This window comes from Aspergillus tubingensis (genome assembly GCF_013340325.1).
Source record: "Aspergillus tubingensis WU-2223L DNA, scaffold_13, whole genome shotgun sequence".
NCBI lineage: Eukaryota > Fungi > Ascomycota > Eurotiomycetes > Eurotiales > Aspergillaceae > Aspergillus > Aspergillus tubingensis.
The window spans coordinates 1,422,608-1,437,158 of NW_023336287.1; the positions used below are offsets into that span (position 1 = coordinate 1,422,608).

The window sequence follows — 14,551 nt, forward strand, 5'->3', positions numbered from 1 at the left end:
CATGCATCATGCATGAGGGCACGCAATCTCTTGGTTAGGCAATCTCACGCCGCTAACTAGAAGCAGTAAAAGTAGAAAGTGACTAGCGCAGACCGATTGTTGCTTCATGACAGATAACTTTCAAAATAAGCTGGCCTTTAGCCAAAACTAAGATTTTTATGAGGAATAGGATACGTCTTTATTCCTATGTATTGATTTTTGCCATCGCAATTTCCTCGCTGAACCAAAGCTAAGCTTTACTTTATGAGCTTGTTCCGATGTTTTCAACCACCGAGCGCGCCTTGGTTTTGATCTCCCGCCTGGAAGGATCCTCTTAGATATGGGTGCTAAGAGGGGACTGAGGAGGCTTAGAGAGTATAGGGTCAGCTGGGGAGTGGGGCCGCTTTCAACCTCTGTTTGCGTCAATTACCCCTGTATATACCACTTTTATTAAATGTAACCTCAATTGCGGAGTACAAACACCAGAGAAAGGCATGTTCAACTCCAGGAAAGCAGAGGTTCACATGTTACATGAGATTCAGCGGGAAGTGGACCCGCTTTCAGCCTTTCCGATAGAGTTTTATTCTTAACCAGTAATCTTCTAATTTATATCAACTACCCCTGTATACACTATTCTAAACAAATGTAACCTCAATTACGGAGTACAGAACTCCGTGGTAAGCCTTGCTGGATTCCAGAAAGGAAGAGGACACCGGTCTGCCGATAGATTCAGCACGTAATTACCACGCCCCTGACCTCGTACTCAGCAGATCCATTTCTTGTATATGTGTCTCTCTAAAGAACCTCGATTCTATCAAGTGCCTCATAGTATCGCTAAGTACAACTTGGCAATCCAAGATTGAGTCATTATGCAGAGGCCTACTGAGCAAAAAACTCTAGAACAAGAGCCCCTAGATGAAAATCTGCCGGAGGGTGAAGAGGAACGGCATATCCATGGAATCAAAGTAAGTGTGTTTAGATTGTAATTGAAATTGAGATGTTACTGACAGCTGTAGTGGTTTCTTTTGGTTGCTAGCACGTTGACAGGCAGCTTCATCTATGCTCTGGATAATACCATCGTGGCTAATATTGCACCGGTTTGTTAGTTCAGAATTGCTGCAAGAAGGAAACTCTGACAAATGTAAAGGCTATCGTTAATCATTTTGGTGCGGTCGAGAATTTGCCGTGGTTATCAGTTGGGTAATTTTTAATATGAAAGGTTATATTGATGAGCACCTCTAACAATGCCCGGGGGGATAGGTTTATGATCGGTGGAGTGGCAATGGTTCTTATTTACGGCAAGCTATACGCTCTATTTAACTCGAAATGGCTGTATATCACGTCCACTGTTATCTTTATGGCTGCCTCTGCACTCTGTGGCGCCGCTCCTTCCATAAATGCTGAGATCGTTGGACGCGTTTTTGCAGGCGCAGGTGGAAATGGAATGTACTTCGGCATTCTAGAACTTCTATCAACGAATACCACGAGCCGTGAGCGTCCGCAATATTTGAGTTTGACGTGAGTGAGAGCCCTCTACGTGAACTTGACGACGGACTTGTTGACAAGGACACAGAGGTCTAGTTTGGGGTTTAGGAACCGTCCTTGGTCCCGTCGTTGGGGGTGGGTTTGAAAAGTATACCTGGCGCTGGGCATTCTACATTAATCTCCTTTTCGGCGCCATTCTTATACCGACCTACCTTCTTGTGATTCCGTCCAATGATCCAGCACCTGAAGTGCCCTATCGACAAAAGCTTTCTAGTTTTGATTGGGTTGGTAGCTTACTGAACGTTGCTGCATTTGCAACCCTAGTGATGGCAATTAACTTTGGCGGCACTCTATATGCCTGGAATGGTGGCCAAATCATTGCTTTGTTCATAGTGTCAGGGACACTTTGGATCTTATTCGGCATCCAGCAAGGTTTTACTATTGCCAGCTCCCTACAGGGTCGGGTACTGCCAATGCATCTTTTCAGGCAGAAGGAACCGACCCTACTATTTTTTGCTTGTGCTGCAGTAGGAATGGTGACATATCCAACTGTGTACTACATACCCATCTACTTCCAGTTCACTCGGGGCGATGATGCAATCCAATCTGCCGTCAGGTTGCTTCCCTTTATCTTTATATTGATTGTGGCCATTCAGTCAAATGGCGCATTAATGTCTCGCTTTGGTTATTATAAGCCATGGTACTTACTCGGAAGCATAGTAGCCCTGATTCCAGCAATTCTGATAGGTTAGGTGATAATTCTTCTTTGTGTCTCTGTCAAAGCTAATCAAAACATAGCTACTATTATCCAAGTCCACACAAGACCGGCCATTCTCTACGGACTTGAAATTGTGATTGGATTAGGCGCCGGTTCATATACTCAGGCAGCCTTTGCTGTGATCCAGGCCGTCGTAGCCCCCTCCGAAGCTGCCGATGGTCTTACTCTTATGCTGCTAGGTTCGTCTAATCCAGTACTTGTTTCGGAAAATCTCTTACAATGGACCAGCTCAACTCCTTGGAATGACCCTTGGACTATCCATCACCGGTGCAATTTTCGTTAACGTCGCCCAAAATGGCCTTTTCAAGTTGCTTCCCAACCTACCCCGGGAGCAGGTTTCTCAAGTTGTCTCGGGAACCAGCAGTGCGCTACTAAACGAACTTCCAGATACTGTTCGAGAACGGGCGTTGGATATAATTGTGCACGCTTGGCGCTATCTGTAAGTGGGGTTCTTCGCTCATCCTTTCTTGTGGTATATATAAGCTGATATCTTAAGATTTGCTTGTGTGAGCTTTGGGGCTGGAGTCAGCCTGCTTTGCGCAGTGTTTATGGCAGTGAGTTTGTTTTCCCTGGAAATCTGTGAGGACAAAATTAACTTTTCTATAGAATAAACGTGCGAACATGTTGCCTGCTGCAGGCGGGGCTTGACCTTTACTTGATTTTTGCACCTTGTGTACCGCAGGGTATATCCTGCAAGTTGCATTATCGATAGGCTAATGTCTCTGAATGCTCTTGTACTGGGGAACAGCGTTTTACATGTAATTGCTTTACTCTCAGAGCAGCATTGCTGACTGAGTTTGACTTGTATTTGGAGGCGAAGCCATACATGAAGCATGGACATAGTTTTGCTAAATACAAACTTATTTAAAGTAATAGTTAGCGTAGCTTAGGCAGGCACTTACCTGTTGAACCCTAGTATCTAGTTTTTGGTATTAGCTGGATTATTTGCTCCCGTTCTTTTCCGCTGTAGAGTGTGCCCGAATATATATTCTCGGATGACCGTATTGAACCGACAGGCCAGCGCCAGCACCAGCCCTATGCACTAGTCTGGCGGGTCGTTGGTAAATTGATAAGAAATTGGGGATTCAAGCACCTTACCGTGGAGAACAATACGTACTTGCTTGTGGTACTTATATGATTGCTAGCCGTTTTAGTATTGTTTGTAAACACACGTGGGAAAATAAACGACGCGCCAGCTCTCCTACTGGACGGACAATGGCGGCTGAGAATACGAAGGCAACTATAGGCCAAATGGGAAGAATCCTGTTCTGAACAAAGCAATGGAATTTAAAATCCCGTGCGGATTTGACTTGTCAATTGTATTCCACCACTAAATTTTCAGAAAGTATGCTATAAGACGATGACGAGCGACAAGAGTCAAAGCCCCATCATTCAATTCTCCTGACCGTCACATCACCCCTGAAACAATCCAACCCCTTCAGGGAGCCATCGTCCTGCACAGTCAACGTGCCAACCTCTTTCCCCGAGGCGTCCACAACTGTCGCGCAGTCGCCCTGTTTCGTCTGGTACAGCCTGACCTCAGGCGCTTCGCACCAGTCATACGCGAACCCTCCCTCCCCTTCCTCCTTGCCCATTACTATCACCGCCCCCTCGCGCACGTATATGGGAAGCGTGCCGAAACCATGCTTTTCACGGCGCCACCCTGGCCCAGAGACTACTTTCTTCTCGTCCCACAGGCTAGTCCACTGACCTTCTGGCAGGTAGAACTCGACCTCACCGTGTTCGGTGAAGACGGGCGCGACGAGCAGATTTTCGCCGACAAAGAACTGCCGGTCACACGCAGCCCACGCGGTCGGATCATGCGGGAATTCAAGTGCTGTGGCGCGCAGGCTGAGCGGCCAGCCCATGCGCGTGCTGTGCACGGCCTGTGTATACAGGTAGGGCATAAGGCGCCGTTTAAGTCGGACGAATGTACGCAACACCGCCGTCGAGCCCTGCGGCCCTGCATCGTCATTGTCAATGAGCCAGGGAACACGATACGAGTCAGACCCGTGCAGGCGCGAGTGGGAGCACAGCAGCCCGAATCCCACCCACCGCTTGTAGATCCAGGGTGGCGGCGTACCCTCGAACCCGCCAATGTCGCAGGACCAGAAGCTGAAGCTCGACAGGCCGATTGAGAGACCTCCACGTACGGACTCGGCGAGAGCCGCGGGGGTAGATTCGCAGTCGCCCCCCCAACACTGTGAGTTGCGTTAGCACATAGATACAGAATCTGACGAGGTAATATAATGGTCCAAGTAGCAGATGCTTACCAAGGGGAAGCGCTGTACACCGGCACATGCGCTGCGGGCGAACAGGACGGCCTGTCCATCCCCGTACCTCCGCGTCAGGGCATTGTATACGATTTTGTTATAGATAAAAGCGTAGTAATTATGCATGCGCGCTGGGTCGACACCCTCATCATGCCACTTGACGCCCTTCGTCGGTATGCGCTCGCCAAAATCAGTCTTGATAGAATCAATGCCCACGTCAAACAACCGCTCCAGACAGCCTTCATACCACCTGACGGCCTCCGGGTTGGTGAAGTCAACGAGCCCCATGCCGGTCTGCCAGAGGTCCCACTGCCAGACATCACCGTTGGTGCGCTTGAGAAGATAGCCCTTTTCGGCAGCCTCCAGAAACACTGGAGAGGCCTGTCCTAGGTACGGGTTGATCCAAACACAGACCTTGTTGGTCAGACCCGCGTGCTTGATACGCGCGATGGATCCCTTGGGGTCCGGGAAGTGATCAGGGGAGAAGACAAAATCACACCAGTGGAATGCGCGCATCCAGAAGGAGTCATAATGGAAGACCTCGACAGGAATCGAACGATCTGACATCTGCTGGAGGAAGTCGGTCACGGTCGCCTCGTCGTAGTTTGTTGTGAAGGATGTCGTCAACCACAGGCCAAAGGACCATGCGGGGACCATGGGTGCGCGGCCAGTCAAGACTGAGTATTTTGTCAAGACCTCCTTGGGCGATGGACCGTAGATAATATACCATTTGAGCCGCTGGCCCTCGACACTGGTCTGCACTCGGCAACATCTCTCACTACCTATCTCCAGGTCGACTTTTTCCGGAGTGTCGATAAAGACGCCGTAGCCCTTGGAGCTCATCCAAAAGCTGACATTCTTGTACGCCTGGTCCGAGCTGGTGCCGCCATCCTCGTTCCAGATCTCGACATGCTGACCCAGGCGGTTGAATGGCCCGAAGCGTTCACCGAGTCCGTGGACAGACTCGCCGATGTCAAGCTCAGTCTGCGTGAAGATGTAGTGCTTCCTGCTTCCGGACTGACCTTGCACGAGATCCTCAACCTGCTTCCCATTGCTGATCGGCGGGTCGTACGCCAGGCCAACGCTCCGGTTGAGTAGACTGGTGATTTCCCGGTCGTAGTCGTCCGAAGAGTGAAAGCGGATCGAGAAATCGTGCTGGTCTGGACTGACCGTTACGCTCAATGCGCCCGACTTCAGTGTAGTTCCTCTCTCGGACTTCGAGATGCCAATGCGCTCCTCACTGAGTTTGCGCCCCTCGCCATCTGGAAACAACTCGAAGTCAGGCGTACCTTTCCTGGCACCAAGCCAGTGTTGGACTTCCAGAGAGATTACACCGTCGAAGTGCGACTCGAGGTTGATGTGCAGGGTGCTGAGGTTCAGGGTGTTGCCGCGCGAGAAGATGTGGCGGGTCGGACAGAGCAGATTCAGCGAGCGGTTGTCAGGCGAAGCGTTGATAGAGTAGATATCCTCGGCATATTGAAGCGACTTGGAGGGGTCGACCAGCCACATTCCTGAAGTCTGTAGTTAGCACCTACTTCACTATACCCTTCGTCGAGGATGATCTTTTGCTCAAGCTCCCCCGACAAGGTCCGCTACTCACCATCGCGGAACCGCATGTTTGCCGATTCAACTGTAATTTTCTTCTGGCGTCAGTGAGTGCAAAAGACCTTCAGACACGTATCAAAATATCCAGACAATCGTGGTTAGCAAATGGAACTCACCTCTCGATGAAGGGGCCAGCTTTATAGCCCTGCCCGGGTAAATAGGCATTCTCACAACTTTGCAATTTACATGATATCTCTTTACCCAGTTTAACGGATATATCGTCGACCGATCCGTGGAATTAGGCTAGTGTGTCTGCCAAGAAACCGTATATATTAAAGCGGGGTGCCTCCCGGTTGGTTATATTGGGCATAATCAGACGGAGTTCACAAGTGCTCCGACAGGCTCCAACCAGGTTCCCCCTCGACTTTAGCCAGATAGACCACACCAAATCTGCCACCCACGCCATCACGCATCTTTTCGTATACCGAGCGGGGTTATGATCGAGCAAAAACATATTTTTGGCGACCAAATAGTCTTGTCCAATTCTGGCCGAAAGGGTGTGCTGTTCCTTGCAGTCATTGTGGCTGGATCTGCACTATATACTAGATAGCAGGTCTAATTGTAACAGGAGCTAGAAAGCCAATTAAAAATATAAGAAAAAGAAGAAAAAGAAGATAGAAAAAAAGATCAGACTGAATAATACAGTAGAGCGCAGCATAACAGGTCCTTGTCGGCACAGTCAAAGTGGAATAGTCCCTAAATTTCACAGATAACATAAAATAACTAGTAAATATGACTAACTCATACTTGAGAATCCTACATATTGGTGAGCCCTATTCCACTAAGTGTGACAACCAGTCACATGCCTGCCATTTAGTGAATTGAAGCTTATAAGAGATGCGTGTTCTGAGTCTGTTAACTTAAAATTCTAGTCTTTTATTAAATAATTTAATAAATAGATAACTAGATGATTTATACCTGAAGTATACCAGACATGATTATAATATAATTTCAAGTTATCCAGTCATAGATTTAATTCCTGTAGAAATGTTAGGGGTCGCCCCTTGGTTCCAAGAGTATGTCGCCTGTTGGACAAGAAGGAATAGCTAGTGTTTGAACAGGGGCCTTAGGATATCTGAGATTTTGTATATATTAGTTAATCAATAGGCAGCTATAAGACTGGATAACCAAGTCCTCTAATAGAGATTTATCTTATAATATTATCCTCTCCCTTAGTATAATATTAAGTCAGTCTAGTAGGGAAAACTTCACAACAAGACAACAGTCAAATGATGTCTGATAAATTAATCAGTAGTATTATTTAATAAAACTCTTTACAGGGAATATAATACTATAACTTTTATTCTTTTAATTAAATCATTCTGTGGAGCTATAAGTATTTGAAGATAGTAATATTCTCTTTTAAATATGATTAATGTATGTAATAGAAATTCAATCAGGTTAGTGTTACAGACTCCTGCTAGTTGAGCTACTAGCAAGACAGACTTACCAGGCAGAAAGCACTGATAATAGCAGTATCCAGATAATCAGCAACTCTTATTAAGGAGAATCTTGGTTTAAATATATAATATCCAGAACAGCCATGCATCACGTGACTACAGGTATATAAAATAATATATAATTAAATATATAATATATAATCTACAGTATACAGAAGGGTATATAATATGGTATATAAAAAATAAAATATATAAAAGTATTTTTCTATATATGTAATTAATTCTATTCTTCATGTTTAATAATATTATTTTTAAATAATTATATATTTAAAAGCTTAGCTACAGAATGATTTAACATCATCCAAATAGATATGTCTAAGGGCAAACCTGTTGCGCGGTACGACGTTCATTATGTATCGGGATTATATTCATGCAACGGCAAATTCCCTGCCATGATGCCAGAGTATTCGCATCGGTCCCAACCGTCGAATTGTGGGCTTGGATCACCGCAAATCGAAACGACTGCCTGTCTCATTCTCGCGCAGCCTCCTTCGATGTCACCCAAAGTAGTCACACATATGGTAAAACTTTGCATGAATTGGCCCATCCTGGTTGTGGGCGAACCTTGGATACTTTGCAGAGAACGCGTTGATTTCATCTATAAGTAGGTTGGCCTGATTGCTGTAAACTATCAACAAAAATCTTGATATGACTGACAAAGTCGGTAGATCAGTTCCGTCTATAGCTCGTCAAAGGTATAAAAGCTACGAACACGGCGGCGATCATGCCTTTCTGGCAGGAATATGAGTAGAATTCGTTGTGCATTTGTCTGACTTTCAATTCCTTCCAAATTGGGCGAGTAACCAACCAAGGGAATCGAAGTATGTCGGCACTCACGCCGTTTCGAGAGGTTCGATAAGGGGTCGCAGTTACGAATGCATCTTTTTGCTTAGTAACACAGCTTGAGGTAACTAAGTGAGACCCAAATAAAGAGGGAGGGGTTATCTGCTGAAACTATTTTCCTGCGGTCATTGGTTGTCATCTCACTGTGGGCTTGGGATGTCAAGGGCCCTTGCTTGTCTACATGATTTTCAGAGGTCAAAGCAAGTTGTGCTTAACGCAAGGGATCCAGCACACGAAGCCGCAATTGCCGCTCCATCACCTGCCCCATGTCGTCGTTTGCAAAGTCCGTCCCAGGCAGGGGATCGTCAAATGTATTCCTGACTTGGCGGTGAAAGATCCTTGTACTACCTCTTGATGCGAACAACAATCTAGCTCCAGAGAATCGGCCGTAGATGGAGAAGTACGGATACCGCAGTTATCTACGTAAGAGAATGTATTCCACAGATAGCCACGTCCAATTGACAAATGCCTACCAACGTTATTCTTCCTGGCTGCTGAGGCGAACTGACAGGGAGGTACTTGCCACAACATCAATCTGACGGAAAACCCTTTACCCAATATTACTGTACCTGCAGTTACAAGGACACACTCAATTGTGGTCGCATTCCTCACCTGTTTTCCTGAGTATACGTATAGCATATACCTTTACGCACCTCATTCCATGCGCCTTTCCATTTGAGCAAATTATTAGTCATCATCCTTCGCTCGCTGAGTAGAAACGTCTAGGAAATTCTCATTTTGTGCCCTCTCTTAATACAATATTTAGAGGTACGCAACGATTTGGCTCATCATGTCTCAACTCTGTCCCTCTCCATAACGGAACTGTGTATATTATACACGTAACTACCTCTGAACTGTTGACGGAGTCCTGCATAGGACCGGGGTAAGTGCTTTAAGACCTTTCGCGAGCCTGCTCAGCTTGCCTTAAAGGCCCCGGTATTGTTTCCCTCAGCAGCGTGCGGTTCCTTGCTAAGATACTTGTTCCCCGTTGATTTTTACCATACTTTTTGTGGTACGTCTACTCACCGTTCTTGGACCAGTCACCCCTGTAACGTTATAATACATTCGTACACTCCTACATGAGAAATGTGGCAGCTACGTGGGTACCTTCAAAAATAAATTTGACCAAGTGAGTCGCTGCAAGGCTGCCCAACGTAAGTGGCCAGACCGCTGTTCCAGCCCATGGGAAATTCCCTTGCACAAACCTTTCAGATTAGCCAGGCTGGTAATGAAATTGAGCCTAATATATAGGGAGTCATCTCCTTCACGGGGTTTCGAGCTTCTCACCTCTTCATATGTGGTAGAAGCTTCGCTCCGGCATTATTTGTGTTTGCCCTCACAATGACAACTGTATCTCTCGGCCAGGCTGAGGATGGAAGCCACCCAGCCTGGCCACAGGATGAAGTTACGAGTTCTTTAGTCAGACGGGTGGGGTTCTCGCCAATCTATTCTGCGGCCGATTTATCTTCTTTCTCACTTGAGGGCTATTGCGATCCAATGGTGATAGGGGGTAGACAAGGAGAAATCCTGGCTCCTCCTTCTACGATAGTGACCGATACTGTGATCGGGGACAGCAGGGAACCTTCTTGGCCGGAGCAATACCTAGACCTCATCGCACCGAACAACCTACTGTACCTGGAAGACTTCGCTCAAAACCAGTCACATTCTGCTAATCTCGTGGAAGCCTCGACTCTGACCACAGTGGGGTTGGACTCACAGGAACACTCTCTTCCAAACCAATTTCTATAGAGACGTGGCTTGGATGGATGCCTGGGTGATGAAGGTTACGAGAGGACCACCGCAGCTGTGGTTGTTGGAGGACGGGCCGATTCAGGAACATATGTTTCGAGGTTTCAGGAAGTGCCAATGCCTTCTTATGATCACGATATTTCACCAGAGGATGGGCTATATCACTGCCAAGATCGCGCATGCGTGGCCCAGACTGGCTTTTCAAGAAAATGTGATTTGCAGTAAGCTACGCCACCACTTTCTCAATTCATCCCGCTGACTCTTCACAGAAAGCATATGCGCAGTCACGTTAAGCCAGTTAAATGCCCCATATGTACGGTAACCAAGGCTCAGCAGGTTCATATGCGCCGACATATGGAAGTGCATCACGGTGGATGGGCTCGGCAATGGTGGCAAGTGGGAGTTGTGTGTGAATTATGCGGTAAAACATTCACAAGGAGAGACAATCTTCGGAGACATCACCGAAGTCAGCATGAAGATTTTAGTAGCCTATCTGTATCTGATTAAGGAATCTCGTCTGTGGGGCCTATGCTCTGTCGAGTTTATGAACGTTCTTGAATGGTATTTTAGATCCCCTCCAAGCTAACGTCTGGTATGAAGCAGAAGTACACTCGCCTCCATCTTGTAATTAAGGTTCTAATGAGAATCTGCGATTACGTATTTCAATGAGAGCAGAAAAGGTATGAAATTCCAAGAAGTCAGAAAAAGAAACCAAATCAACTTGCGAGTTAAAATCAAAATACCACTTTAGATCTTGAGAGATACCCCGCCACAGTCGGCATCAGAGTCTTCATCCGACACGTATGTCCTGAGCTTATTTGTCTCAAGAACCTTCGCCGTGCTACGTTCAGTTGTCTCCTTTTCCAAACTGACATCAGCAGATGAATATCGGAACGTATTTTCCCGAAGCTCCTCCAAATCTATGCGAGACCACCGGTCACTTGAAATTGCTGTCTGGGAATCAGGATGCCAGGAACTTGGTGACGACTGATCAAAGATTTGAGCAACCACAGCCCGCCGAAGCTCATTTGACATCTCATTGAGGACCTTTAGCTGCAAATCGTATTCTGGAATCCCCCTCGTGGGATTTTTGACTAATTGCGGGCTCCAATTAACCCAGACTTTGCGGTGAGATTCAGGGACAACCATTCGAGCTGGATGGTGCCTGAAGTACAGTTCACAACATAGACAGGCCGGCTTGCTACAAGCAATGTAACGGTCATTCCCCACGAAAGACAGATTTTGCCTGAAGAAATGGTCCAGAACCTGCACTTCTGCATGCACCTGCGCCGTGCACTTGTCATACTGTACCAGGAAATCCTGAAAGGTGCGAGATTGAGACCGAAAATTCATGGAAAGCAAAAGATTCTTTATCTGAAGCTTTTCCGGGTCATCCTTCTTCAACATCCTGTTGAGGACACCGTCAAGCGTGGTGAGATTATCGGGCACTGGCCGAGGCACTGAAGGCACACAAGGAATAGCCACCACCTGATGCGAGTCAAGGATGTGAGACAAATGGCAGGCATCCTCAACCAGCTGCGACGGTGCCCGGATGTGATCTGCTAGTCGCCCTAGATAATGGATAACTAACGCAAAAGGCGACCGTTTGTCTCCAGGACCCATTAACCTTTCCTCGTCTTGAGCTTTTAGTCCGATTACCCTGGCGAATACGGACTTTATGTGGACATAGGCATAATGGCAGAGTGCCAGACAATCATCTTGTTCGAGAATGAGATCAAGCCAGTCTTTTATCAACTGATCTACTGAACCAGTTAGCTTGTCATATTGTAAGACTGCAATTTGGCCGTTACGAACCTTGTTCCGTTCTCACAGATCCCGGTATACAATAACACTGTTTGATCGCTTGAAACAAGCACTGACGCTCTTTTTTCACCCGGCTAATTGCGAAGTTTAGACAGAAACTGGTAAAATTTGCCTTATCTTGTCCTTCATCAAAGTCCCCAGTGATTCTTGTAGCTCGCTTCAGGTGGCCGAGAGCATTCTTCGCGAATTCGACGATTTTGTCGCTAGATGCGTTGGATGCAATCCAGAAGTTGTAACATGTTTCGCTGTCTTCAAGCCCAATAGCAGTGCATGAACCACCTCCTTTGGTAAAGTCACAAACATAGGCGAGGTTACGTAGGAATTTACGTCGACGTGCTTGCTCTAAACTATGATCCGGTGGGCCAACTGTGTGCTGCCCACGGGTCTGTCCTAGTACACGCAAAAGAAACAAAGGCTCGTAAAATCGACCAAGAAGTCTCTTATACGCGTCTAGTCTCGGGCGCCCCACGCGGACTGAGTCGATAGGCAATTGTTTGGAGGTGGCATTGTTCTGGACTTTCAATGAATGCTTTAAGGATGGCATCTTGGAAATGCAGGATGAGAAAAGTGCACGAAATGTAAACCACAGTCAGAGTGCGAGCTTATTGAGAAGGAAGAGTAATTTACGGGCATTTAGACGACCCATAATGTTTTTTTATACCGGATACATATTGTTAGATAATCAGTCACGGGCTGGGGGAGGAAGACCATATGCAGAAGGGAGACGATGCAGGAGGAAAACGATGCGGGAGGAAGACGATGCGGGAGGAAGACGATGCGGGAGGAAGACGATGCAGGAGGAAGACGATGCAGGAGGAAGACGATGCAGAAGGAAGACAATGCAGGAGGAAAACGATGCAGGAGGAAGACGATGCGGGAGGAAGACGATGCGGGAGGAAGACGATGCAGGAGGAAGACGATGCAGGAGGAAGACGATGCAGGAGGAAGACGATGCAGGAGGAAAACGATGCAGGAGGAAGACAATGCAGGAGGAAGACAATGCAGGAGGAAGCTCAAACACACTTGTCGTAATGAGATTGGGTAGCCAAGACTTTTCGCCGTAAAATGGGGGAGGCAACGTACGTGAGCAAAGGCGAAGATGTCAAAGCCTGTACTTGCGAAGCATACGACTCTGGTCAATAGACTGGGATGGATACAGTCGTCTCTCGGTCAAGGCAGGGGCAGATCAACCACATGGTTAGAGGCACACGCCGTGGATTCTGCAAATTATACGAGGCAGCCTACCACTCCATATTGGAAACGCTGAAAATGACTCCTATGTCTGTATTGGCTTCTGGAATGGATAAAAGGCACTAGAGTGCCCGTACATTCGGTCTACAGTACTCATTCAAGCAGCCTTTTACTTGCAAAAGTTCCTTGAATCGTCCTTCAATACTACACGCCGTCGAGAATGTCCGGTTTGTCCGCTGCACCCTGTCTATCAACCAAAGACACTATATATCTGCTTCATCACGTCTTCCTGCCCCCCCAACTGCCACAGGAAGATGATTATAACGCTACACATGAAAGTGCTCTGCTCGATAGCGTTATTGATGCCCTTGCTCTGTTTCAGGATTATAGTCATGGGCAGGAAAGTGAAGTTGTTGACAGTGTCAAAGCAATGCTCACTCGTTTGAGAGCGACGCGCGATTGTCATGGGGACGTGAATCACGTCGAGCTTCGAAAGGCTTTAGAAAAATTGGACAATGCAGGTATGGCCAGCTATAACCTAGCTGACATCCGGAATGTCACTGACACGTGTTGTGTAGGAGGTGCTCTACCCGTGCATGTTCGTTGCCAGAATGCTGCGGTTTTAATGACCAGGCACAGCGATTCAATACATGTCGAGACGTTCGAACTGTCGCCTCGGAACGAAGCCGTCAACACCACAGTGGGTCGACTACAACGCCAATTTCCTGGGCCAACTTTTGCTTTGGATCGAGCCATCTTCAACGAGCCAAATATGCAAACTACCATTGCGCACGCCCTGGAGAGCATGAGCCGTCAGCCTGCCCCGGGAACCAAGCCAAAAGTGAAGAAGGCGCAGCAGGAGCACGACGAGAATCGGGATACAACCGATCCGATGCTGGTTACAGGGTTGTTCACGACATTCCTGCGCCCACAATGCAGAACTGTGAACAGCTTGCAGGTCTGTAAGAACACGAGGGAAGAAGTCCTGTGGCGCAACAGTCTGCAACCTTGGAGACGGTCCGCTCTCTGGCTCCAGATCCGAGTTACGATCCAATTGGTCATGCGGAGGCTCTGCCAGCGCAAAGAAATCTCAGCTGACCTATATAAAGAATTCATGATCTTTTACATGAGTTCCATTCTCCGCCGCTCTCCCAGGGACATAAGCAGTGAGCACCGGTATATCATATGTTCCAAAATCGTGCGCCGGTTAGGAAAGGTTGATTTGGCGGATGATCATGCTTGGCTTCCGTTTGTCCAGTGTTCCCTTCAACAAGCGAAAGACGTCCTCGAAGAAAGATGGAGCAGCATCATCGCCCGTAACGCCTGCCGACCTGACATGTCTTCCTTGGCCCGACTCAACTTTA

General features: G+C 47.3%; 3 protein-coding genes across 3 annotated transcripts; 1 reads left to right on the forward strand and 2 right to left on the reverse strand.

The window, feature by feature from the left end:
• Positions 1-848: 848 nt before the first annotated feature.
• On the forward strand, positions 849-2,890 carry AtWU_10775 (MFS general substrate transporter; the record flags this gene model as incomplete). Its single annotated transcript, XM_035505879.1, has 9 exons — positions 849-944; positions 996-1,076; positions 1,127-1,179; positions 1,240-1,497; positions 1,553-2,211; positions 2,263-2,421; positions 2,471-2,681; positions 2,739-2,796; positions 2,849-2,890. 9 exons carry the CDS (start codon positions 849-851, stop codon positions 2,888-2,890), a joined length of 1,617 nt encoding a protein of 538 aa, XP_035361772.1.
• Positions 2,891-3,630: 740 nt separating this feature from the next.
• Positions 3,631-6,131, reverse strand: AtWU_10776 (putative sugar hydrolase; the record flags this gene model as incomplete). The annotated part of the gene is made up of 3 exons (XM_035505880.1): positions 3,631-4,443; positions 4,516-6,026; positions 6,116-6,131. 3 exons carry the CDS (start codon positions 6,129-6,131, stop codon positions 3,631-3,633), a joined length of 2,340 nt encoding a protein of 779 aa, XP_035361773.1.
• A 4,788-nt stretch (positions 6,132-10,919) lies between these two features.
• AtWU_10777 (nucleic acid/nucleotide deaminase domain-containing protein) lies at positions 10,920-12,540 on the reverse strand (the record flags this gene model as incomplete). The annotated part of the gene is made up of 2 exons (XM_035505881.1): positions 10,920-11,932; positions 11,988-12,540. The coding sequence occupies 2 exons, from the start codon at positions 12,538-12,540 to the stop codon at positions 10,920-10,922; spliced, it is 1,566 nt and encodes a 521-aa protein (XP_035361774.1).
• Positions 12,541-14,551: the final 2,011 nt, after the last annotated feature.